The 27,857-nt window shown below is 49.5% G+C and overlaps 1 protein-coding gene across 8 annotated transcripts in view; it reads right to left on the bottom strand.

Annotated features, from left to right (window-relative positions):
* Positions 1-27,857, bottom strand: part of PTK2 (protein tyrosine kinase 2) — a 248,074-nt gene that overhangs the window by 126,725 nt on the left and 93,492 nt on the right. For 6 of the 8 annotated variants that reach the window (XM_080801823.1, XM_080801826.1, XM_080801824.1 and 3 more), the window contains 4 exons: positions 26,463-26,629; positions 13,839-13,926; positions 3,742-3,821; positions 1,685-1,747 (listed from right to left, as the gene is read on the bottom strand). In XM_080801823.1, the coding sequence (XP_080657949.1) occupies positions 1,685-1,747; positions 3,742-3,821; positions 13,839-13,926; positions 26,463-26,629 (398 nt within the window). Of the gene's footprint in view, positions 1-1,684; positions 1,748-3,741; positions 3,822-13,838; positions 13,927-26,297; positions 26,630-27,857 lie in introns of those variants that run through there. The other 2 variants (XM_080801827.1, XM_080801828.1) reach the window with 2 other exon arrangements.

Genomic DNA, 27,857 nt, shown 5'->3' with positions numbered 1-27,857 from the left:
ATGCTGCTGTGCCCACGACACAGCCTCGTCCCTTCTTGAGTGGGCAGGAGGGACGCAGGGGTGTCCTGGCTCCCTGCTTCCCTTTTCCAGCCTTCTTTAATAAAACCCCAGTCCCGTGAACATGGGTGTTCTCAATCGCAGAGCTCCTCACACCTCTGTCCTGTTGCGGATGGCCCAGGAGTCAGCCACGGCCAAGGACCAGAGGTTCCTGGAGAGCAGTGGACTGTTGCTGACATGGCCCTCACAATGCACGGACAGTTTTCTAGCTGCTACCTGAACTTCCATTTCTCTGTGCCTTCAAAGTCTCATCCCTCTTCCCAGGCAGCTCCCCCTACCTGCCCACATGCTTTCTTCGAGACTCGGGGAGACCACATCCCCCTGTGAAACCACCTCGGACATCAAGGACCGTGCTCCCGACAGCCCCCCGCCCCCAGGCACCTCTACTTCAGCCCCTGGGCACACTGTTCTACAGCCCTGCTCACCCAGCTGAGTCTCCCTGCTCGCTGGAAGCCTCCTGAGGGTGAGCGTTTCGGATTATTAATTTCTGAATACCCAGCACTCGGCTGCCAGCGGCTTGGCACATGCTCAGTAACGTCCGTTAAGTGAACTAAGGAGTAAAGAAATGAATGGACAAAGGAACAGATAATTGACCAAATAACCAAACAGGTAAAACTCCTCCTGTTATCCTGAACCTCCATTTGAACTGAGGACAAGCCCAGCATCACCTGAGACAAGATCTTCAATGATCTCCTCAATGCCAGTGATGTGCGTCCGAGCACCAAGTCCGGCAGGTGAAGAATGCGACAGTCGTGAAGAGAATCTATGCCACAGGGAGTGCTGGCCGTTTCTGTCTCGGTGGTTAGTGGCTTCACGACTTCGACACCATCCTCTGAAGGGCAGGACTCATTCTATGGAATGTGACTCTGCTGCGATCTGCAGCCAAAGTTGCTCTCACAGCCGAGTGGTGACGGGTACCTTTTACTTTATTTCCCCAATTTACTTTATACCTCCCAAACACCACAAGGAGTTTGGTAATAGTACAGCCAGAAAAGGTAAGTGTTGGCCAGATGTGCCACCATTCCTAAGGAAACTACAGCAGACCTTTACTGGGACTTAAAGATCAACTCTCTTTCGCTGCATGAATCATCAAAACGATGCAGTACGGAACTTCCAGCCTCCCCAGACACAAGCTCCAGCATGCTGATATGCACTTAAGACAACCTGATGGAAAACTCTAATACACAAACTAATTCCATGATCCGAAAAATTTTGTTTTTCTAAACATCTTGTTCCATAAGCAAGAAGTGATTCATATATCTCCACCCGTGAAAATTCTACAGCAACGTCAACGGGGGAATGTGAGTAGTAACTGAATCGGCAGTTCTGCATTCGATGCGAACTGGAAGAGAGACTTCCTCCTGACACGACTAAAGCTGGAGACGGCAGTCCGTGCGGATGCCACACGATTAGCCCGGAGGCACTCGCCAACAAATGAAGGCGTCTGCGCGCGGAGTTATTGCCGTTGGAATTCTTTGCTTATAGAGACTTTCCTTCTTCCAGATGCAACTGTTCTGGAAACAGCAGCGTTTGGGTTTGGGATTTAACTTTAGGCAAACTAACACCCGAGGCCTGAAGGATGGCCTACTGCAGGGCGCGCGCTGCGGCCGGGGTGGGGGGTACTTACTCCAACACTTCGTAGTTGGACTTCTTCTCGAGCGCGTTGCCTCGCATCTCCCAGTACGAGCGCCTAAAACCAGGGAAGACACACATTCACACACACGTGTAAGGAGCGTCCGCGCTGCTCAGCAGAAACGGCGCTGCGGCTCGGCCACAGACACCTGCTGTGCTGTAAGGAACACGAACCTGACCCCAGCGGTGACTCCCATGCCCCGGGGAGGCAGAGAGCAGTGAACACAGGCTCTGTCCTATTGGAGGAGCTTGCTTTCTCCTTGAGTGTGAATCAGGTGTGGCTCTCTATGAGGACGAGACAAAGACTCCAGGTGTAAGGAGCTTAGCTATGACTGCTGGCTGCTGTGCTCCTCTTGGTGACAGCCCGCATGAGCCGGACGGCTGTGGGGACACCAGCCTCCTCCAGGCGAGCAGCAAGTACACTGACTCTTGCAGGGCCGCGTGTCACCAAGGGCAAGTGCACGGACATGTGACAGAATCATCAGGGCAGGCTGTGCAGGGAGGGGGCAGGCTCCGGCCCAGGCAGCACTGTCCACTGCTCTGAATGTTCGTTGTCTGGACTTCCCCCTCACTCCACACTACCCAGTCAAGCCATGTCGGGCCCCGCGGGAGCCAGGTCCTCTCTCTACAGAACCTGCCACGCGTGGGCCGGATTCTCTCTGCACATACACGGTAGCTGGCAGAAGGACACCTCTGGCTGGAGCTGCTTTGGGACACATGGGTAGGACACATCGTCTCAAGTCACGTAACAGGAGGACGAGACTCCGTTTCAAACCTGTCTCTAATACTATAAATACTGGCTTTGCTTTTTAAATTTGTTTGGCTTTTTCTTTGGTCTACTCAAAATGCAAGTAGTAGATTTAGATGAAAAACTACAGAGGGCCCCCGAAGGATCCCTCAGTTTGGTTTTCTTACTTTCTGCCCATGCAGGGGCAGGGGGGTAAAGGAGGGGCCTGCAGGGGGAGGCTGCACCGTCAGGCTTCTCCTGCAGCCCTTCACTTCACAATGAAATCAGGGACACTGCATGGGGCAGAGAGAGGGATAAACACAGCACGGGAGGTCCGTGTGGGAAGGAGCAGGAAAGGTACCGAGAACCCAGGGTGGTCCCAGTGCCTCTCCTCCAATACCTCGTGCTTTCTGACCCCATCTCCAGATAACCCCGTGCAGCACTGTCTGGAGGCAGAAAGGGGCGTCCAAGGACGCTTTCTGCCTAGAGCTGTGAGGGCTCAGGGACAGGACAGGAACAGAAGAGACCAGTGAGGGATGATTTCTGTTACCGGGAAACAGAATTAAGGCTGAACACAAATTTTAATGAAGAGTTGAGAGTGACACCCTAACTGCCCTCAGGTCCTTGTAGGGACTGGTATGTAACAGCCTCGTGCAGTATAAAAAATAGTGACCTTGGGGGGAAATTCTAACTGTTCCGAGCATACATAATCAAACTGTGGCTAGCTTAACCAACTCATCTTAAACTAGCAGCCCAGAGTAAATTTTAATTGAAATCACACCTGAAAAAGGTAAAATACTCTTTTATTCAAAATTAAAATGCTAGCATAGAAGATAACATACGACACATGGTGACAAATATCAGAATTGAGAACGATATTCTCAGATTTCCATTTCCCATAACCCTGCAACACGGCAGCCACTAGCTGTATGTGGCTATTTACTCTTCCATTTAAATGGTGTGCGCTAGCGCGTTTAACTCCTCGGTCCCCACCTGTGGCGTGTGGCTAGCACCTGGGACCCCAGTGACACAGGTCACTTCCATGACCCCCAGGAGATTACCGAGGAGCGCTTTCAGACCTGCTTATACACGTGCATGCTCATCAATCATTCCAGCTCTAAATGCAACGAAATATCATTTTAAAAGATCCTAAGATTTCTAAAAGTTACACTGACAACCTAATTTAAAATCTCCAATTTTTACTCAAATTTTATTCAGTATTTTATGAATAATCTTTATGAGGAAAAGGAAAATACTTGGATAATTTCCCAAACTAAAGAACGCCTCACAGCAGCAAAGCCCTCAACACCCAGTTAGCACCTTACCGGATTTCCAGACAGCCCAGCTTCAGAGCAATGTCCTGGTCCACGCGGTCAGCTACCTCTGACATGTAGTCGCTCTTCACCTGCAACAGAAGGACGGGGAGACAGTGCTGCGTCAGCAGGGCACGCGGCAGAGTCGCTCATTCCACGACTGCTTCCAGGGTGCCGTTCACATCCACCAGGCGCTGGGCCAATAATTGTACTAGACGCTGGATATAAAAATGAGTAACACGAAAAACAGCTACGGAAATAAAATGGACTCTTACTGGGAACTCATCTAATCCAAGAGCCCTTAAACTTTAAGAAGCAACAACGTCACCTGAATCGCAAGCGGCTTCAGACACTGCGCCCCACGCTGTCACAAGGGAAAGCAGGAAGGAAGCTCTCCAGTTCCAAGCAAATCTGCGGTGGATGTATTTTCCCAACTCAAACTACAGTCCCCCCAGCATTCGCTGGACCCACATGGCAAGGGCAAAGAAAATTTACATATTTCCAAACCCGTGTAACTCTGCAACGAACACGTCCCACCTCACCACCACCTGCATGTGAGTAATCTGCAAGGTCACAACACGTGTAAAATCCAATATCACGAGGAGACTCTTGGAATGGGCACCGACCGGTGTTACAAGCGACTGATGACTCACTAAATTCTACCTCTGAAACTAGTAAGACTCTCTATGTTAATTAAACTGAATTTGAATCGGAAAAAAAGAGAAGGATCCAGAAGAAGTCCCCAAGCACCTTCTGAGGAACGGCAGTGCTGGGTGACAGTGAGTGGCGCACTGCCGGCTGACCCGAGGGCATGTGACAGGAAGAAGACACTTCGCGAGATGAAACACAGCAGACCTCCTTCTCGAGCAGCATTACGGGAGCAACACGCGCAACAGACCTGGCCACAGGGAGTGCCACTCTGAGCCACAGTCGGGGACGGGTGGCCGCTCCGGAGATGGTCCCTTATTCCCCACAGCAGCACCGTGTCACGAAGACCACACTCCGTTCCTGTAGTACGGATTTCGGCGATACAACATTTCGTGCAAACCTGTCTTGTCCCGTATTATGAAGGATTTCAAAGCCCCTTGGTCTTGTCTCTTAGTGCTCAAATCCAAAGTATTTACTCTCAGGCCCTTCACAGGAAAGGCGTGATGACCTCTGCCCTAGAACAAAATTCCAAAGACTCTGCTCTTCAGCTACTACCTCCGAGCTGTCAGCTCACTTGCTCAAAAGACTTCTAAGCCCCGATAAACTCTGTCGACCTTACACCACGTATGTCATCATCGTGACCTTCCCTTGCAAAGACCCCCGACCTCCCAGTCTCTCATTAGCCCTTTATTTTAACGGCCTGACAAAAGCAGCGCCTGCCCAAACAAGCCGGCCACCTCCCTCGCCGCCGACTGCTGAGCGGCTAGAGAAACCCGAGTGTAGTCCGAGCCCTGCTCACGCCGGACCGCCCGCGGCCGGCTGAACCTGCCCAGCTGCTCGGCAGCGCTCCCTAGGAAGTTTGCCAACACTGATCCACACTTCCTCCCGCCGGTTCACCACATTCTTCCCTGCCGTGAGCGTGAGAGTCTTCAGAAGGGAATATCCTCTCTAGTGCACCAAGAATCTAGCACCCAACGCGCACCGTACTTGCCGACTCACTCCTTTGTCTTGGGGAGGAGCGACGACCAGTCACCTGGCCGTGGGCAGCCACATGCTGTTTCTGGGCTCAACATCTCCTCTCAAAACCTTGGCCTTATTTTCTGCATTAGCACCTAGACCTAGGCGGTTAATAACACTGATTAACAGAACGAGTGAGCAAATGAATGAATGAATAACGTCTTCAAATTGGGGTTTGGGGACCTCTGTAAGTATCACTTTCCACGTACGTAGCAATAGTAACTTCTACTGTTTACACATATTAGGTATTTACGACTGACTTAGTAGAACCGATTTACTCAATCCGCTAAATAAAGTAAAAAGCTTTAATCCTAGAATCATTGTTTATACTTCAACTGGCCCTTTCCTATATAGCAAAAAATAGATCGAAACTTCAAAGCTAAGCTTTTGTATCTTAAGTAGGTTTATTACCGCACACAAAAAATAAAGGCACAAGAGGTACAGCAAGACGTGTATTTCCATGAGTCAGAGAAATAGCACAGTTGTCCTGGCTGAACCAGTCGATCTTAGTTTACCATTCGGTTAGGACTTCAAAGAAACCACAGCAGAATATCAATTACCTCCTGAGCAAAATTCATCATTACAAAACTATCTCAAAGATTAATTACAATTTTTAAGCACTTTCACAGGTGGGAAAACGTAATCACATACCTTATTTCATTCATCAAAACTGAATGCACGTTAGTTGCAAAAATGCACAGAGAGGAAATGACGACTTAATTTCTGTAGGAAACCCCATTATGAACATGACCTGAAAGCTCTAGGTGTTGTTCTCCTAGATCAACAGTGCACTTCTCTCAGTGCTCAGCGCCATGTCCCCACGACCTAAAGTGATCCGTGCGCCCTGCAGAGTGGACTGAGCCCACACAAAGCCGCCCAATGGACCCTCGGCTCGCTGCATCCCTACCCCAAGCCCTGGGCAGCCTGTGTCTGCGGGAGCACAGATGTCGAACCCCATCCGCAGATGACGTTCTCCGAAACCACCACGCACGTTCACAGACCGAAGCTGTGCTCAGGCATCTTTCTTTAGGACTCGGGGTTCGACTACACCCCATGTTCATTTCTCTGATAAGACATCTCTGACTGCCTCTCAACTCCTACTGACTTCCAGCGGAACTCACTGCCTTTCATCTGTGAAATAAACGCAATTTATTGAGCATTTAAGTGTACGTGGATAAAACTGCTTCAAGTAAGCATACCGTGCTCCCTGGCCCGCAGACATACGTGTATGTGTCGTGTCCTGGAGCCCGCAGCACCACCGTGAGAGGACAGCACCGCCGCCCCCAACTTAAAGGCTTAGAACAAGGGGCGCCTGGGTGGCTCAGTGGGTTAAAGCCTCTGCCTTCGGCTCGGGTCGTGGTCCCAGGGTCCTGGGATCGAGTCCCACATCAGGCTCTCTGCTCAGCGGGAAGCCTGCTTCCCCCTCTCTCTGGCTACTGCTCTGCCTACTTGTGATCTCTGTCTGTCAAATAAATAAATAAAATCTTAAAAAAAAAAAAAAGGCTTAAAACAAGCCTAGAGAGAATGAGGGGACAGCAGAGGGGCTGCCCCTTATTTAAGGAGCGCCTGCCAGGGCCGAGGGATTTATGACTGTGCAGGGGGTCAGCACCCGTCACCCCTGACATTGCTTAAGGGTCAACTGTACTCATTTTAATCTTAAAATATTTGTAGGAGAAAACAATGGGAACTCCATGTCTGACCCACGCATCCCAAGAGCTGAAAATTTCGAGTGCCAAGTGATTTGTATAGAAGTTCTGCATTGATACACATTGAGTTCATATGACAACTTCTTGACTAAACATGGGCCTCGCTCTTCTCAAAACGGCCACTATTATTTGCAAAAGGTTGCCAATCAAATGCAATTCTTTCTGAAATGAGATTTCAGAGAGATAAAGAGGAATAAAATGTTATATGGCAAAGGAAAAGTTTGATTTCGGGGTTAGACATACTTCCCTTGTTTTAAAATGAGCCATTAGCTTTAGCGTCAAAACTTAGTTTTATAACTTCTGCTCTACAGTGAATAGGGTTATAATAAGATTCCAGTTTATTTTTAGAGTGTGCTGATTAATATCTTTCAGAATATTCTAAAATGGGTCAAAAACACTTGGTGAATCATTTGCAGTATCTCACATTGGGACAACTTTAAATGAAACTGCATCCACAAGATAATCTCCCACCGGTAACCCAACATGCTGCTTTCTGCGGGACACCATCCAGAACCATGGATACAATGAAGAGTGGGCACAGATGAAATTTTAAGATAATAAAACGAAGGTAGTTTATTGTAAGTGCTCTCTGTTTCACAGGATCAGAATGGCGGTAGAGGCAATCTAAACATAATTCTTTTATTTCCACCCTGATAAAAGAACCAAAATAATAAAAAATAGATGTTCTTCTAAAACAGAGATCACAAAACAGGTAACACTCAGGAGTGTCTACCAGTCGCCTAGCTAGACCCTAAAGATTCCCACATGTGAAATTCAACAAAAGAACAGCTCGTAACAAACACAGAGGGAAATGCACCACTAAGAGTGTAAGCCAGCACCAACAGATGTCAGGCCCAAGAATTTCGGATGTTATAATTCAGAAGAGACATTAACGCTACAAGAAATGGTACAGAAATAAAAGGCAGAAAAATCAGAAAACAGTAAGAGCCATAAATGATGGCCTGGTGGATTTTCTTAAAGGGGGAAGGGACACAAAACTTTAAAACATGCTAGATAAAAACTCAACAAATGCATTACCCATCCGAGCTGGTCGCGGCTGAGGAGAGTTGGCGGTGATGTGACGGGTTTACCAGAATTACAGATCCCAGGGGGACAAAGCGCCGAGACAGGAGAAGGAAGTGGATGCACAGGGAGGGCAGCCAGAGAGGTTCTAACGGGGACCCGCACGGAGACCTCACGAAGAAGGGAGGAAAGGCAAGGTCCGAGTCAAAATCATAAGACATTTCCAGAACTGATGGAAAGAGATGAACCCCCAGGTACAGGGGGCACATCACAGACCAAGGAGGAAGAAGTGAGTGGAGACCCACACCTGATTTGTAACAAAACTGCAGAGCACGAAGGACACAGGAAAGGCCTTCACGCTGGCCAGAGAGAAAGGACAGATCCCCTTCAAAGACAGGATGACAGCCAACTTCTCAACAGCAATAATAAACATCCAAGCTCCGAGAGAGAACGCTCCCTGGCCTGACCTGTACCCAGAAGCAGGAAAAACGAATCCCAGACACACAGAAGGCCCGAACGACACTGCCAACAACCTCGAATTCACGAGTGCTCGTCACACTCTGTGCCCGACACTCACAGAAGACACATTCTCCTCCAGCAAAACCAGAACCTTGAAACAACCTCAGCAGGTGGGAGATGCTGCAACAGGTCTACACAAATCTGGACTAGCATCAAATGAACCACAGTCTCTAACCACAGTTCAAAATTATTCTGGAAATGAACCAAATGGGATCCATGCTTAAATAGCCTTATGATAACTTCCATTTCCACCAACACAGTGGACCAAATGTCCTGACGAGACTGCTCACTGAAAACAACTACAAGCGCAGAATCGAACATTTTTTAATCTTCCGGAATGTTTCTAAGAGCTGGGTGACGTACAAAACAATATGCAAACCCGAGTCAGGCCGCTGAGGGAATGCAGAGGGCTCGGGGGAGGTCTCGGGCAGCTCGCACCCTAGGCCAGAACCAAACACGCACTCACTGTAAAATGTGACCAATTTGCAAGGAGAAGTAAGCAAGGGGATGACGGACACATAGGACCACGGCTGAGTGCATGGAGGGAAAGCGTGGGGGCAGGGGAGGTGTGACAGGGACAGGGACCAGGAGACAATAGGTGTGTTCTCTTCATCTGGGCCGTAGCATCACAGGCACTCACGCTAGTACTAACTATCACACCTCACAAAATCATACACATATTGGGTGTTACCAAACTAAATAATTAAAAGGAATCAAGGTTATCAAATTCTGGGCCCCCTAAAAATGGATCCATTTAGCCTGGAATCCAGTGGAAATATATGTACACATATATGTATACATCTTACATATTTTCGTCAATAGAAAAAAGATTTTAAAAATTATAGAATGGGTGTCATTTAACTCTGAGGCTTCTATTAGATAACTCATCCCTGAACTCAGTGAAAATTTCCACACTCAAGTTCTTACAAAATACGAATGACAGCTGGTACAGCCACTCTGGAAAACGGCATGGAGGTTCCTCAAGAAGTTGAAAATAGAGCTACCCTACGACCCAGCCATCACACTACTGGGTACTTACCCTAAAGATACAAATGTAGTGATCCAAAGGGGCATGTGCACCCGAATGTTTATAGCAGCAGTGTCCACAATAGCCAAACTATGGAAAGAACCTAGATGTCCACCAACAGATGAATGGGTAAAGAAGATGTGGTATATATATGCAATGGAATACTATGCAGCCATCAAAAGAAATGAAATCTTGCCATTTGCAACATGGATGGAACTAGAGGGCATCATGGTGAGCGAAATAAGTCAGTCAGAGAAAGACAATTATCATATGGTCTCCCTGATATGAGGAAGTTGAGAGGCAGGACGGGGGGTCGTGGGGAGTAGGGAGGGAAAAAATGAAACAAGATGGGATCGGGAGGGAGACACACCGTAAGAGACTCTTAATCTCAGGAAACAAACTGAGGGTTGCTGGGGGGCGGGGTCGGGATAGGGAGAGGGTGGCTGGGTGATGGACACTGGGGAGGGTATGTGCCGTGGTGATTGCTGTGAAGTGTGTAAGCCAGATGATTCATGACCTGTACCCCTGGGGCAAATAATACATTATACGTTAGTTTTTTTAAAAAGGGGAAAAGAAGAGAAAAAAAGGTTCTTACAAAATACTTCAGTTCCATTCACAATTAAGTAGACCTTGGCTACAGACAGCCGCTGAAGGGCCACAGTTTTATTTATGCTGTGTGTGTGTGTGTGTGTGTGCGCGCGCGCGCATGCATGTGCACAAATGCACGTGTTTAAACAGGGAAAAGCTCTGAACTCCTAGCTGATTTCCAACGGTGGCATTAGGCCTGTCCCGATCTGGGTCCGGCCTGCACAGGTGAGCACACGGGTCGCCCGTGACAGCGCTGGAATTCCCACGCGTGCAACAGGACAGCTTCTGCACTGAGAGGTTAGCGCAAGGAGCTGAGTAAACACGTAGGTCCTTATCACAGCAGCAACGCAAACACCATGCTCCTTGCACGACTCTGTTAGGTCAGGGGAGAAACAGCAGTACGCACGTCTTCTCCCATGAGCGGAACCACGCATGTTCCATGCAGGGCAGCGGCAAGCGCTGGCATCAGCATCACGGCTCCCGCATGTGCAAACGCGGCTGCGGTGCCTGGGTCAGGACGGACGTGCACATCTGACGCTCCGCACAACTTATCTGAGGAACCTCTTACCGACCTTACCGAGCGAGGCTCCGGTTCCCCTTCCGGTAGTGCACTGCTCCGATGAGCACCCGCACACACGCACGCGTCCGTCTTACCTTTACCGTGAGCCCCCGCAAGGGCAAGTGTCAGTGTGACTATCGAACTGCCCAGAGTCCACTATTTCTTCCGCCCCACACTGCCGACACTGCCACATGCGACCCGGAGGGTATGAGTGCGCTCACGGCTCTTAGTACAGCTGCCAACTCACTGGTGGTGACAACAGTCCTTCCCCTGCCCTCCCCCTGAAGTCTGCACACAGCTTTACCTCCCTCTGTCTCCTGTCCCTGGGACACCAGCATGGATCAGCCTTCGACGTGGGCAAGGGGCAGTATCATGACGGCTCTTGTATTTCTTTTAAAACGCAGGTCCGTGGTTAGAATACCATAAAGTCACACACAAAATGACAGCAATTATTTAGGATAAAGATACTCTGAGTGATGTTTCAGAGTATTTTGGGGACTTCCTAAAAATGTGCCACATGACTGAACAACTAAAAAAGATCAAGAAGGGTCAGGTTGCGGAAGAAGAGAAAGTGCGGGAACGGAGAAAGCAGAGGGTGGGGTGGAGGCACACGGGACGGAGAGGGACATGTCCCGTCCCGGAAGGTGAGCTCACACGCGTGTCATGTTCACAGACGGTAACTGCTGACTGCTCCGGGGCCTGGCGCAGCCTACAGACCGAACGTGAAGACTGGTGGGGCGCGGGAAGGACGGACAACCCCACATCACTCACCGGGATAGGTGACATAGCATCTGATTCGATGGGACAGCCAGGCCGCTACGCGCACGGTGAGCACACGACGGGACGCGCGCTCCCCACCTCTCGGGTCCCCTAAAGACTGTTGAACAGAACGACACCGACCGCGGTGAGAGAGGTCTCTGGAGGAAGAGGAAACTGGGGCCACACCAGCACGTGAGGTACTTTCAGTCGGCGGCAGAAGCAAGATCCCGTCGAAGGAAAAACGAGGACAGCAGGTCGCAGCGTGGAAAGAACAAGAGGTCGGCCCCGAGTTACGAGAGGGAGGGACTGCGAGCCAGTGAGGCCTGACTGAGAATTGCAGAGATCCGTGTCACTAAAGCAGTCACGGATTTCCTCGGGGGTGGATCATCTCAAAGAAATTACGCCAACAGTGACAAAGATTACCGACGAGAGCAAGAACGCAAGGCAAACCCACCTGCTTCGCTCCAGCACGAGGCTCGTCAGACGCCGCCGCCGAGCGGGGGAAGCACGCCCCAGAGCAGCTCGTAACCGAAGTCCCCCCTGTGGTGCGCGGGGGCCCCCAACAATCTCCACTGCACTGAAACGGGACCCTCCTCTTTCTGTGTCACCAAGCGCAAACCCCCCTCCCACGAAACTCCGCGTCGCGCTCAACCTCCCCAAGCCCCCGTCGGGCCCCGGCCCTCACGCTTCCCGCTCCCAGTGGCCTGAGAAAACAGGCCCAGTACCTGGGAGCAGCGTCCTGGCCTCCTGCGCTCACAGCGTGGGTCTCCCCAGCAGGAACCTGCAGGTTTCTCACATCAGGAAAGAAAACGACCTACCCGGTCTGTTCTCGTTCCCGCCATCAGGCAGCTGGATTGATGCAATCCACGCCTCGTTTTCACGTCCGATCAGTCTCCCATTCCTACCAAATCCACCACCGAATGCGCTCCAGGCACACCTCTGTCTCCTTTCTTGCCTCACCCGCTCGCAGCCTCCCTAAGACCCATCCGGTCCATGACGGATGCCGGCGCCATCAGGGTGGTCAGACTTCCCAACGACAAAAATTCTCCTCGAGACGTTCACTGACTACACCCCTTAAGTAGCTCCCCTTACTCTGCGGGAGGAAACCTACAGCCTCCCCTTTTCAGGATGGGGGCCCCAGCTCCTCTCCCCTTTCTTCTCCAAACTTTTAACTCAGATTAAGATGCACCATGTTTCTGAAAGTACTACTCCTCCTCTTCTGCGAAGCTGGGGACTCCTCACGTGACCCCTCCCAGGACAGCACGTGGGCTCTGCTCCTCCACGGGGTCAGCAGACGCTCCCCGGCACGGCCACGCCCTCTGCGCTTCCCGACAGCAGGGGACTGAGCACGCGCCCTGTTCGCAGGACAGCCCCGCCCAGGTGAGGAATTTAGGGTGCAGACGATCTCATTTATTTCCTCTGCATTCTTGACCCACCGCAGACACATAATAAATATTTTTATTAAAACGAGGAATGACCACGTGCTTCTGGCTGCAGAGCGTGTGCGCACACTCAGCCAGTCCTTGCACCTGTTTTTTGTCACTCTTCGTGGACACTAACAAGCAACGTGTATTTGGCCGTAAAATTCTATTGGTTCATTTGCGCCACATGTGTTAATTGCCTGACTCATATCTGAAGGGGTAAAAAGGAAGTTACTCGGTGCAAAAAAGAAAGTCAGTTCTGCCTTTATTGTGCAAAGTGCTCTCGAGGTTCTGTGACTCTCGGTGGCTCCGACAATAAATTCCACATCGGCCCAGCCTGCGGATACTCAGGCATGATAACGGTACTTGAGTTAAAGACAAACCAATGCTTGTATCGCTTAGGATTCGCTGTACCACACAAAAGAAGTATCTTTTTTTTTTTTAAGTTTTTTTTTTTTTTTTTTGACAGAGAGAGAGATCACAAGTAGGGAGAGAGGCAGGCAGAGAGAGAGAGGAGGAAGCAGGCTCCCCGTCGAGCAGAGAGCCCGATGGGGGACTCGATCTCAGGACCCTGAGATCATGACCTGAGCCGAAGGCAGAGGCTTAACCCACTGAGCCACCCAGGCACCCAAAAGAAGTATCTTTTAAGATCTACCAAAGTGTATAAAAATTCAGGGTCAAAAATTCAAAACTTCTCACTGGTTAAAAGTCTCTCACTGCCATACTGTGACAAATACACATTCTCCCAAATGTTAGCCTTAATTGAATTCTAAAATAAAACCATGTAGTAAGTAGGATTCAAAGCCACAAAGAATAAGGTATATTAGAGCACTCTTGTATACCTGTTGGTAGAAGAAATTCAGAGTTGGCTTGTCTTCAGTAAACTGGTTTAGAAATCCTTTTGGCAAATAACGAATTCTCAATTCATATCTAAAAAATAATTCACAAAATAGAAAAATCAGAAATAATTTTCTCAATTCATAGTCTACAATTACAGCATTATTATAACTATGGCATAACCAATTACTCTGAAATATTATCTTAAAAGTAACATAAAATACAAGTAATTTTTAATCATCAATTTTCAAACTTTTCAGCACAAAGACGTGCACCTCAGTGTCCAGAGCAGAGCTCAATGATCCTTCAAGGGGACAGAGCAGAAAGAAGCCCAGAAGGCACCCAGTCCTAGCAGTCACTGTCCACCCAGGGCAGGGGCAGCACCTCCCCACACTTCCCCCGACGGCTGACCTCATGCACATGGAACCACACAGAACATACCCTTTCCTCTCTGGCCTTTGTTCATTCACTGACATGCTTGTGAGACTCAGCCTATCTAGAAGCTGACGGTCGCTCCGAGCTCATAGTATTGCATGAAATATCACACCACCGCTAAGGGCCATTTGAGTTATTCCTGCTTTTTTAGCTATTATGAGGATACCAACACTCTTTTTTTTTCTTTCTCTAAGCATAAACTAGTTAATTGTTGAGGAAGCCACACTTCAAGAATGGTGGAAGCAAATTTCACCAGAATGCTCTCTCCCTCTCTCTCTCTCTCTCTCTTTTCCATGTCCTTTACAGGCACAGACTGGGAGTATAACACACACACACACACACACACACACACACACACACACACACACACCTCTGCATTAGCAGGTGCCACCTGTCAGGGAGCTGAAGAAGCCACACCAGTTTAAAGTCCCACCAGCATGCAGTGTTCTGGATCTCTCCGCCCGGCAAGTCTCCTTCCTTGTAGCCAATACCTGCCACAGTAGGGTGGACTGCCGGCGGCCTCATCTGATGACTGCCGGAAAGGAAATCTCCTTCTGCGAAACATCTGTTTCTTCTAAAGGGCTGTGCGTCCCCCTCTCCCACCCCCAACTGTCTTACATATTCAGGGCGTGCGGCCATTGCTAGACTCCTATCTTCCGCCACGCCAAAACTCGTCTTTCACTCTCTTGATGGTGTCTTGTAAAAATTATTTTAAAAATCTTTTTACTTTAATGTTATCTGTCGAGGAAGAAAGCTCATAATTTTTATGCAGCCCTATTTATTCTTTCCCTTTTTGGAAAATTCTTTTAGTGTTTTGGTTGTAAAAATATTTGCCTACCCAAAGGTTATAGGAAGATCTGTTCTTTTCTTAAAGTTTTATTTACTGATGTTTAAAAAAACGTAAGAGTCCCACAAGGGAAACACGCCAACAAAGTAGTAACACAATTCTTTTGGTTAGTTAAGAGCGGAAAAAAGGCAAGGTACACACACACAAGCCCCGCTAAGACTGTGGAGTGTCTGCCCTCATTAAAATACGCAACTGCCCAACAGTGAGCTTCCCTTCTGCTCCTCCTCAGATCGAGGTCAACGAGTTACTCCAGACGCTGCACGTGGGGCGGTCCTTTGTGGAACACGCTAGAGTTCATTACTGCCAGGACTTCCCGGGCCCCCCGCAGCCACCACTTCTGCGCCACATCCCCGTCAGAGAACAGAAGCGGAGCGAGTGCCCGTAGCAGACTAGAAGACGGGGCTCTGCAAGCAGCCACTGCCGGCCCGAGGCTGCACGTTCAGGATCAAACAGGACAGGAGGCTTCTGCTAGGAATGTTATCGCATTTGACGAGAAGGAAACAGACCCGGATCAAACACTGTGACCAGCCGGCAGCCTGACCATGCTGACGACGGCTCCGTGGACACTCCAGGACTACTCAGGGCCCGACAGGGATGGTGATAAGGACGTGACCCTCGGTCTCCTAGTCCTCCACTATGGCCCTGCCAGAAGCAGGAAGAACGCGGGCTCCGGAGCGGGTTGGCCTGGGCCGGGACTCTGACTCCGTGGCCCACCCACAGTCTGCCATCGCCTCTCTGTGCCTTGGTCCCAAGCTTGTCGGGAAATAAGTGAGTGAGTGAGCGCAGAAGCCGGCGCACACTCCCCGGCACACAGTGAGCGCAGGCTCCACGGCTTACTGATGGCATCAGCGGTCACTCCGCGACTACTGATTCCAGCGCCAACCCCATCAGAGGCACAGCTCCAGGGGCTGGGGAGACGCCAGTGAATAAACAGGCCAAGTGCCGGCCCTCAAAAAGTTGAGGTATGATTTGTGGTGGAAGTCAGACAGCAAATGCACAGATATCTCGGAGGCAGCAGTAAGCGGGACACAGGTAAAGAAGCTCGGTAAGGGGAGCGACAAGTGACGACGTATCGCTCTGCACAGGTAGCCCCAGAGGACACTCCGATTCAGGGAGATCCGAACGAAGATCTGAGAGGGGGAAAGGCGTCATTCGGGCATGTGCAGGGACAAGAGTTCCGCTCTGATGGAAGAGAATGGGGGGCGGCCCTGAGGCAAGAGGACGTGTGGGAAAGCAAGTGCGGCTCGACCGCACTGAGCACGAGCACTGAGCAGGTGGGCAGCAGGGAGAGGCGGGCGCGGGAGGCGGCAGATCACGGAGGCCCCTGCGCATCGGGACGATGGGGCTCGGAGCACAGCAGGGTAACCGCAGGATGGACGTTCCTCAGACCAGGCAGGTCTACACACTGTTGTGTGAAGGACAGACAACACGGCCCAGAGGAAGAAGCAGGAGGCCCGGAGGCGAGCGCAGTACCCTGGCTGAGAAGTAATGACCCTGTTTTCACGGGCGGGAGAAAGCTCACGGCATCAGGTAAGCAGCCCAAGGTCCCACAGGCATGAAGTGGCAGGCAGGGACCCACCCCTCCGCGGCAAGAACATGCACGAAGGCCACAGCGCAGAAGGAGACCGAGAGAACGAGAGAAGGCCGCTGCTCCGCTCTCCCAGAACAGAGGAGCAGGACTGACCCGAAGCGTGGACAGGGAGGCGCGCTCTCCAGACCGTGGGGATTCCGGTCCCTGCTTTGGTCTGCAGTGTCTAGCATGTCTGTGCCCCACAGCCCTGCTGAACTGCCCAGGTCTGCCCGATCTAATCACATGCCCTCACCCGGGCTCAGTCCCTAACCACAGCACCCAACCCCACAGCCTACTGGCCCAAGAGGGCTGACATCCTCACCCCCTCCTGTCCACGAAACTAACTGTCCTCCTTACCCTTCTGTTACCGTTATAAGAGCCTGACAGCAACCTGAAACACATTTTTCCTATTCTGCTACATGTCATTCCATGGATTTCTGAACAGCAGCTAAATATAACATGCCCCAAATAAATAATTTTTTGCTTCTTCTAAGTAATAACTTCCTATTAAGGCCACCGAACAAACCTCCTCAGTCTCACCTCCCACAACAAGCACCAAGATACCCATAAGCTGACCAGCTAATGGCGGAGAGGAGTAGGAAGCGTTTGGACCAAGAATCTGTTAGCCTTGACACTGAGAAGGGTCAGCTGGCCCATCTGTGCGTCGTGAAGTAAACAAGGCACAACTTCTAGAAACAACACAGATGCTGTGTTTCTTGATGGGCCTTGCAAACACTGTGGTGCTGACAGCTCTTTCTCACGACGGACCTCCATTTAGAAATCCCCAAAAGAAGAATGGAAATAGAAATTCATCATTAGGTAAAAATTCTAGCAGTAATAGCTCTAAGAAACAATCATCCACGGTACTGAGATTAACAGGTGAAAATCCATGAGAAACAGGGTCTCTGCAGAGTCGCAATACACTTATCCCCCAGCAGGTACTTCGCAATTACAGAGGAGGAAACGGTGACTTTATGGGGCAGGAACCTGGCCACCACCTTAAACCAAATGATCCAAGTTGAAAACACCCGTACAAAGGAGTCTCACCATCGCTACAGGCTTCCTGATCAGATGTGCTAGGACGGCTTCCACAGGCCGGCTGTAGCGTTCTTGCCGACAACATGCGACCTCAGCGTCACCAGGAGAAACCCCCAGAGCAGCCCCCGCGGAAGGACACAGTACAGATAACCAGCCGGTATTCTTCAAGTGTCAAGGTCATGAAGGACACAGGCAGAAGAACTGTCCCAGATTAGAGAAGACTTAAGGAGAGTGAAAGCCGCATGGTATCCTGGACCGGGAAAGGGGTGTTCAGTGGGACCATCGCAGATATCTGAGTAGCATCTGTGCACCGGTCAATGATACCGTGTCAGCGTTAAGTTCCTGGCTTCAATTACTGTACTATATTTATGGAAGTTTCACCATTTTAGGGCAGCGAAGCGAAGGGTACACAGGACTTCTGTGTTCTATTCTGGAAACTTCTGATACATACCGAGAACAAAAAGAAGTACACAGACTGACCGTTCCATACCCGAGGTTAACAGCGCCCACCAGAACCCCTCTCCAGCCAGCCTGGCCGGAGTCAGCCGGCAGCCGCAGACCCACCGGAAACGGACAGAAACGGACCTGTCTTCCTGCTGCCCCGTCTGGGGCGGGGGCAGCCCGCGGATGTGTAATTAACAGCCAGCGACCCGAAAGTCCGTCCTCATTTTAAAGGTATCACTTCCAAACCTGCCGGAGCGCTTTGCTGTCGCTCTGCTTCCAAGCTCGGCAGCGCAGGGCTCCAACAGAAGACTTGCTTGTAAAGGAAGGCCTGTGCGGAGTAACACAGGGAACATAAAGGGAAGCTTCCGGAACTACCGCTACTCATTTCCATTCGTCGTCCTTGAAAAAGGCACTTTTCCTCCCTATAAAAGACTTTCTCCTGCCACGGACTGGAAGCAGTCATGTCCTTGCAGAGCTAGAGGCTGCTTCTCGGCAGGGACCGGGCAGGGCTACGTGGGAGGCAGGAACCCCGTCTTGGTAACAAGGAGGAGGACGGTCTTCACTTGCTCGGCACAGCCCCACGGTCCTCTCTCAAAGGCCGCGCGAGTCACCTCTCAGACCCGGCCTTCAAAGTCCTGGATTCGACATCACGAAGGACTGGACCATCTCCCTGCAAAGCTCTGACAGTCTATTTACATATGACTAAGCCAAACAGACCACTCTACACAGGTCACTCCAGATAACTGAAATTTAATTACCAAAATTCAGTTCATTAGAAAGATCTAAGTGCAGAACTTTAAAATGGAAATCTGTCTGATGACAATCTCTCCGAACTGCAGGACACTGTTTGCTGCGGTATCGGTTAGGATGGTATCGGGACTGAGACTTTTGGGGCTGAACTCAGGGTCCTGACAACTACTCCCTGCTCAGCTGGGCCTTCCCAGGAGCCCAGTGACAGGGAGGGGGGCCCCTGCTCCCTCCTGGGCGGACTGGAAGCGTGTGTCTCCACGGGGGGGTGATTCCAGAGCCCTGCCTCAGAACCCCAGGGCTCCGCACTCGTCCCTGGCTGTCTCCCTCGTGGCGACGGGTGGGGCAGGCTGCTCCTCCTGGAGAGGCTCTGGGTGATCCCCCTCTGGTCCTTCACTTAGATCAGCCACACTGTCTTACTCAACTGATGTGTCCCCCGCAACACTCTTTTAAGTTTTTTTTCTTCATTTTATAAAAGCTCCTCGTGCTCTATGTCATCTTCTAGGACTTAGTTTTTTTTTAACTGAGGTAAAATTGACGTTACAAAAAAGCCCAATCTTTTTATAAAGTGTGCAGCTCCGTGGTACTTAGTGGACTCACGACACTGCCCTGGGAGACCGCGTCTGTCAGGAGGCAGCGTGGCCAAGACTCGGCCACCCCGCTGCGCGTCTCCCCGCGCACGAGCGTCTTGCATCTCCAGCCCCGTGCAGAGACCTCAGAGTCTCTCCAGGACAAAAGCTGAAGGAGCTGCAGGACTGCAGAGTGCACAGCGGCTGGAAGTTCAAGTCGTTTGCTGGAGAGATTCGCCCATTTACCTTCTCACCAGCAGCGCGGGCAAGAGCCTGCCAGAGCCGTCGTCCTCCGTCCTCTGCTGTCAACAACTCACTCTTTGCCACACAGAGAGCTGCAGATGGATCCTGGGGTCCAGACTCCCATCTCCCTAACGGGATCATGAAACCGACAGCGGCTGCCTGTGATGACTGCCAGGCTAGTTTTCTCTTTCACGATGTAACACCATCACGTCTCTGGCCCACTTAGTGAATCGTGTGCCACTTTCATACCCATCAGGAGAACCCCCGACATCATCTTCTGTTCATTACGTGTGTTGCACGTAGCTCCTCCCAGTTGCAACTTGCTTTTGCCCTTTTAAATATATACATTGGATACACGGGAGTTCTGTATCTTAATCAAGTTAAATCTGCTGTTATTAAACATTTTGGGGGTACTAAACTTCCTACTCCAGGACCAGAGACACATTCAACTCTATTTTCCATTAAACGTTTTTCTCACCTGACCCGTCTCAAGCGGGTCTCCGTGTATTGGAGGTAGGGTCTAACTTTGTTGTTACTCTTCCCACAAAGACCGCCGTTTCTCCCACCAGCCCTCCGTTTCCCCAGCGGCGAGGCAGCACGCCTCTGTAAGGCCCCACTGCCCGCCACAGTTAGAAGCACACGGTGTACCCCAAGTTGGCTTGCGGAGGTGCTGGAAGCGCTGGAGACCCAGGTGAGCAAGTTTCTGTCTCAGCGTCATCAGGCAACCTCAACAGATCCTGTGGCAGACGGCATGTGTGCGCGCACGCACACACCATGCACGCACGCACACACGTACACACACACAGTCTATGTTCAAAAACCTCCCAAGAGTGGAAACTGACATCCAGTTACTCTGGTGAGCCCTGGTACTTCATCTGAGTACGACCCTACTTCTCAGAACTAAAGCCAGGCATCCGGCGGCCCGCACAAAGCCACTGAACCAGGAAGATGCCCGCTAGCAAGGGCAAACACTGCCCATCGCTCCGGTTTTCGTACGTCCGTGTCTCACACAGGAGTAGAGGACAGCTGAGTACACGGACTCCACTCTCTATCCTCCACCCATGGGAGCCATAGGAGCTCGAGGCGGCTGTTAAGCCTCATGAAGCCTCAGGTTTCTTACAGGTAAAATGGCAAAAGGTGAGGCCCCACCCACCTGATCAGACTATCACAATAAGAAACTGGATAAAGTGAGTCAAGTGCCCTGCACGATGCAGACGTGTATTAGTGTTAAAACACTGCTAAGAACACACACTCGTGGAACGAATACACGTTACTACTCATCACACTGTGTCGTCTCTTGGATTGTTTTGCACTTTCACTGCCACTAATTCAATTTTCACTTAAGTTTTTACTGGATGCCCTCTACACACCAGGCACAACTGACCAGAAGCCAGGAGTAGACCAGGGGGTAAGACCAAGTCCCTGAGGGAGAAAAGTCATCTGGTGGGTCAGCAGTGGGCCCTACAGACAGAGCGGTCGGACAAGACCACAGGGAAGAGGGGACAGCGGAGCACGTGCCCTACATGGTGGGAGGTCCAGGCCGTGCTGGAAACGGCAGACGAGCACACTGGCCAGTCTCACCAGGTACAGAGACCCCAAGGAGCAAGACGCTTGACTTGTTCGAGAACCAGTAAGAGAGCCAAGTGGCTAGGTTGGAGCAGGGGGCAAGTTCTCCAAGACAGAAGTCTGTCCCATTCAGCAGGTAAGAAAGCTGGCAGCAGAGAAGAGCCTGACCCAGCAGTCCTGAAAAGGGAGCGCTGACATGTCAGGGCGCCAGCCACTGGAGCACAGGGAGGGGAGCGAGAGCGAGAGGAGGCGGGCAGAGAGATGATCAGGAGCTCTGGAGTTGGCTCCAGGTAGGAGGAGGAGCTACTGGAATCTTCTGCAGAAGTGATTTACAGATTTCATCGCACGTGCATATTTTTAAAGACTCTTCAGCAAATCCTATGAGCTCTAGCTTAAGAAACGCTTGTAGAGCTGCTTCTCGCTCCTTCTATCACTGCTCTCCCAAGCCACCAGCTTTTAGGATTTTTGTCTGGCTTAGGCAGTAACTGGTTTCCTGGTTTCCTGTGTCTATCCAATGAAAGTGTGATTTCGATGCCAAAGGCTGGTCTACAGAGGGAAGAAAGAGAAGAGGTCACAGGAGCAGCCCCCACATTTAAACACTAAGCAGGAGAAGACAGTGAATGGTTGGTCAAGAAGGAGGGTCGGGCACGCACGAAGCAAAGTGCAGAGCGCCGTTAAGCAAGAAACGACTGACAGCGTCAGCTCCTACGGGAAGGTGGACTGGAGGATGAAGGGAAGAGCCCACGGGAGGTGTAGAACTTGGCAGCATAGCCAGACCCTCAGCTAACTGGGAGTTTTACTCTGAACCATGAATTATTTAGGAATGTGTTTTTCAACTGATTAATACACTGTTATGTGCAGGACTCCATATTTCCACATTAAAAAGAATAGTGAAAAACATAATTTAAAAATTACTATTGTTTTCTTTTTAATTAGGAGGGGTCAATTTCATTCTTTTAGTACTATTTTTGCTTTATTTTGAGAAGTGTCTTTAGGAACTTGTAAGTTTAATAGTTCCATCTATTTCGGGGCACCTGGGTGGCTCAGTGGGTTAAAGCCTCTGCCTTCGGCTCAGGTCATGATCTCAGGGTTCTGGGATCGAGCCCCATATCAGGCTCTCTGCTCAGCAGGGACACTGCTTCCTCCCTCTCTCTCTGCCTGCCTCTCTGCCTACTTGTGATCTCTGTCAAATAAATAAATAAAATATTTTTTTAAAAAAATGTAGTTGCCCTTCATATCCCTAAAAATGCTTTTCTATCTTGAAACTTTTTAAATAAGATATTAATAAAGCAATATCAATCCCCTCATCCCCCTGGTTAGTAGGTAGGAAAATTCTATCTATCCATCCATTCATCTTTCTGTCCATCTATCCATCCATCCCTCTCTATCCATCCATCTTTCTGTCCATCTATCTATCCAGCCCTCTCTCTGTATCTATCAATCCGTCGATCCACCCAACTTTCTATCCATCCATCCATCTTTCTATCCATCCATCCATCCATCCTTCTATCCATCTATCATCTCTATCCATCCATCTATCCATCCATCCCTCTCTGTATCTATCCATCCACTCACCCACCATCCATCCACCTTTCTATCCATCTATCCATCCATCCATCCTTCTATCCATCTATCCATCATCTCTATCCATCCATCTATCCATCCATCCACCCACCATCCACTTTTCTATCCATCTATCCATTCACCCACCATTCATCCATCCTTCTATCCATCCATCCCTCTCTGTAGCTAGCCATCCATCCATCCATCCGTCTGTCCATCTCTCCATCCATTCACCCACCACCCATCTATCCATCTTTCTATCCATCCATCCATCCATCCATCCATCATCTCTATCCATACAGCCATCTATCTATCCATCCATCTATCCATCCACCTGTCCATCCATCCATCCATCCACCTGCCTACCATCCATCTTTCTAAATGAAGTTAAACCGAATAGAATGCCTCTGGATGGAAACTGTAGACTTCAATGTACTAGTGAGGCTGGGTATGGTTTTATCAAGTACATATGTAGACCTATATGTAAATGGTTCTGAGACACATACATGTGCATGTGTCCTGAGTCTTAAGGTAAAATGTTTCTTCCTGTAAGTCACATAAAAATGTCTTCAACAGGGGCGCCTGGGTGGCTCAGTGGGTTAAAGCCTCTGCCTTCGGCTCAGGTCATGATCCCAGGGTCCTGGGATCGAGCCCCACATCGGGCTCTCTGCTTGGCCAGGAGCCTGCTTCCCTTCCTCTCGCTCTGCCTGTCTCCTGCCTACTTGTGATCTCTGTCAAATAAATAAATAAAATTTAAAAAAAAAAAGTCTTCAACATCACTGTTTTAGATACCCGTCATAAAGAGCAGAGAGCTGGCTTCTATTTCTTGGTCACACACCAACATCTCTGACCAGTTACTGTTAGTCTGCTTGAGCTTATTTCTAAAGTCTTGTCTGTGACTCCTCTTTGTCCTGCTTTCTAGTCCCTTTCTTCTCTTCTTGCTGTGTTTCCCTAATACCTATTCACCCACCTACCGCTTAGGTTATAAAATCTAATTCTAATGTTTCATAGCTGTCCTAACATGCAATTTTATTTTTTATTTTTTTATACATACCCTTAAAACGTGGCTGACAGAGCTTTAATTCTGACCACCTCTCTTCTGACAGGCAGCCACAACTTGGGTTCTACTTTTTTAATATAAAAAATCGGTTCTTATCGTTATTTGTTCTTAGAGCCAATGCTTATTTTTATCTACCCGATTTTGCATCTGAAACTCTCCTTCGGAAACCACTATCCTTTTTCCTGAAATGTGTCTATAGGAGGCTCCTTTGGTGGTGACCTCTCTGAGGGCAGTATCTGTGCCGCCCTGCTCTTGAACGGTAACGGCATCTGACAGACAGACGTGGGCTGGGCTGCCCGGGACTTCTTCTCACCGCTTGGAGAGAATCGTGGAGAAACGTGAATTTTTCCCTGATTGCATTTAGCATCATCTCTTTTTCTTTTGTACACAATTTGACTGTAATCCACCAATGTGCAGATTCACGTTGTTAACCCCATTTGGGATCTTATGTTAGTCCTACACCTGAGGATTTATGCTATTCACCACTTCTAGAAAATTCTCAGCCATTACCTCTTTGGAATATTTCCTTTTCCTCATTCCTTCTACTCGCTTTGAGAGCCCCTTGCAGAAATGGGTTGACTTTCTCATTCTTCATATTACATAAGCACTTTCACACCTTCCACATGTTGATCTCTGTGTGCTGTCTTTTGGGAAGATTTTCTCAGATCCACATTTCTGTTTACCAATTTTTCCGCTATATCAGCTGTTTTACCCATCCAGTGGTTTCTAGAACTTGTGTTTGGTCCTTTTTCAAATCTACATGGTTCTTTTACAACAGTCTCCTGTTCCTTACTGACCCTTTAAGTCCTGACTCCTCTGGTGTGCACAGACACCCGCAGGGACCACCTGTGCCTCCAGCCCACTGTCTACGCACCTTCACTGGTCCCACCCGCCACGCCACCCCTCCGAGCTAAGACTGCAGGAGTCCTCCTGAGACGGACATGTTCACTGCAAAAGCCTCGCTATGAAGTCAGCTACACTTAACCGAAGCTGTTTCCCCAGCTCTCTCTGTACCTGGAACTTAAATCAAGTTTGTGGCCTGTCTCCTCATCCTTACCTCCTAAGACTGGGGAGAGCTTTGTGACACACATTTTATGAGCTGCAAATGTACAGATTATAAGGCGCACGCAGCTGGCCTGACGCCGGGCTCCAGCCGCTCGGTGCCAGCGACATGGCCGTGGCGTCACCTTCGCCACCTCCGTCCGCGTCCGGTTCGGCACTGCATTCGGCAAAGCTCCACCTCGCCCAGACTGGGCTTGCCTTGCTTATGAGGGTTCAGGCTCCATGAAAGAGAGCAGAGGCCGCTCAACTTTACTTGAAATTAAGCAAAATAAAGTGGCTTAAAAGAACAGAAACAGAGCTTGATGCTCAGAGGTCCACGTTCAACAACACCTTACCGAGCATTAGGGGCACCATCATACTGGAGTGCGCCTCTGACACGGCCACATAAATGAAGCAGCTAATAGAATTGTGCTGAATAAACACACCTGCGGTATTTTAAAGTAACTTTCAGGTATTCTTAGCTTTGAAACACTTATTTGATTGACTGATTAAACAGTGGGAGGTCACATCTCTGCCAGCACCGATGTAAGCCAACACAACAACCTTATCATGGACTACCCTGTCAGCTCGGCCCGTGCCGGCGGCCCGGTAAACCAGAAATACAAGTATGTTTCTCTGGTAAACCGTAACCAGGACATGAGTGTATTCGACAGGAGATTTATTAACTTTCGCAGGTTTTTCTTTTCAATGTGTCTTCTAATCAGTTAGGTTGCTGGACTGAGAGTGACCAACAATGAGCACTGTCCCCTCCACAATCGCCTCTGTCTCTGCGGCCGTGTCTATAAAAACGAGGGCACCGTGCATGGGGTCCAACTTCTCCCACACCCTAGTGTTTCACACGTACGGCTTCCTGCTAACAGGCTGCTTTGCTTAACAGTGGAAAAAATTATTATCTTTGTGGGGAGAGAACCAAAGAAAGGGCAATTACAGAGAATTCTTTTAATTCACCTTCAATTATGTCAGTTTCACTAAGGTCAGCATGAGTCACGGCCTAATTTAATTGTAGTGCGCGGACGTCACTCAGACACCCCCCTTCTCAGGCGAGCCGGAGGCTACCAGGCACCACGGGGCAAGCCACGCTGCCCGTTAATGAGATAATTAGGTGTGGTCTCCTCCGGGCTCACAAAGTCCTGCTACACAGAAGGATGGTAACAGGACAGAAAGGAAAGGAATGAGGACCTGAGCTATTCCAGCCAAGGCTGAAACAAAGGAGTCCTGACAAGAGAAGTGCGACTAGCCCAAGGCCGTCACCACTGAGCCCATCAGAAGCTCAGGCAGTCCCAAGTTGGTGGTGCCACAAAGACAGACTGAACAGAAGTCTAGAAGAGATCACTGGTTAAATCATTACCAGCCAGTTTTATTTATACAGGAGTCGTGATTACAATCAGTATGGAAATTAAGCAAAAACATTCATCCTCTTGTGTGTGATTTAATATGCAAAACAAATCAAGTGTGAGTCACACCAAAGTAGGTATGTAATCTTACTTCCACTCCTCTGGTGGGTGTGCAAGTTCATACTTCTCCCTCACATTGGAGACACCCATATCCAAATGGAGCCAGTGAACCTCCTCTGACCGCAGGTGACTGAGGCGAAATCCATAGCAGGCCACGTGCTTTACTTTGTGACTGTCCACTATCTTCTGAATGATGCCCTAAAACATACCCCCCACAAAAATGACTGTTACAAACAAAAAAAAAACTGTATGCTAAATATCAACGCAATGTTCATTTTTTTTAGTTAATTATCAGAAATCTTTGGTAAAAAGAGTATCAAGTTAAACAAATTACTCAATTTTTCTTAGGAATCTTTTTTCTCAAATAGTATTTTTATGAACAAGGAAAAGTTTTGAAAAAAACACAAAACGAGGCTCTTCCCTTTACTTTAGTGATAAACAAGGCATGGAAATGTACATTTCTGCAGCTCTACCTCTGCTCCATCCCCAAAACCTGACAAAGCATTCCAGCCGCCCTCTGCAAGTCACTTGCTGAGAACTAGACCCAAGGACAGGGTTCCACTTTCTGAACCCAGGATAACATCTTGTTCTAGGCCAGGCTGCAACTTCAATGTCATTTCTTTGGAAACACACTTAGAAACATACAATGAAGGCCACGCTTCTGGTGATACTGATGATGCAGGAGAAGCTACCTGCTTGGGCCTGCCCTCACCTGCTACGTGCTCTCTACTGATTACAGCGTAGCAATCCGAAACAGTCCCCAAACCTAGTGCTCCTAACACATGTGCCCTGAGTTCAGAGACGAAGGCGGCAGGAAAGGCTGCCTCGCCAAGATGAAGCTTATCCTGGGACTCAGAAAGGGAAGCAGCAGCCCAGAGTCCTGACCTGTGCCCGCCCAGCTGTGGAAGTCACACGTGTACACAGATGTAAATGGGCAGTACACACAGAGCCTCAAAAGGGAATCCAACAGTCCGCCTGCGTCCTTACGTGAGAGTGTGCTGATCACAATCCACTGCACTCTTCTCCATGCTTCAGGCCATTCATAATTTGTAATGATGCTGATATTAACAGTAAAACGACTGCCAAAGGAAATCGTCACTGCTTTGTTTTAAATTAGCAATTAACTGCAGGTATCATATTACTTGTAATATAAGACACATCTTAAGTTCCCACGCACACTAAGTATTTCCATATTAGGGCACGATGCTGTCGATAATAAGGATGTTCCTAACCCTATACCTCAGAAAAGAGAAGCACACGTACTATATGTGCAAAAGCTGTCAAGGACCCAGTGTATCCATGCCAAAGGCATCATGTGGCACCTGCCCTTGGCCAGCCTCCCTTTCAGACTACTGGATCCCAGGAGAAGGTTGTGTATCAAGCATGGGAGAGTGACAGGGGAGGGGAGAAAACATGGACAAAGGAC

This window comes from Martes martes, assembly GCF_963455335.1.
Source record: "Martes martes genome assembly, chromosome: 4".
NCBI classification, from domain to species: Eukaryota; Metazoa; Chordata; class Mammalia; order Carnivora; family Mustelidae; genus Martes; species Martes martes.
Note: the sequence above shows the minus strand (reverse complement) of the source record. Positions and strands in the feature narration are given on the sequence as shown.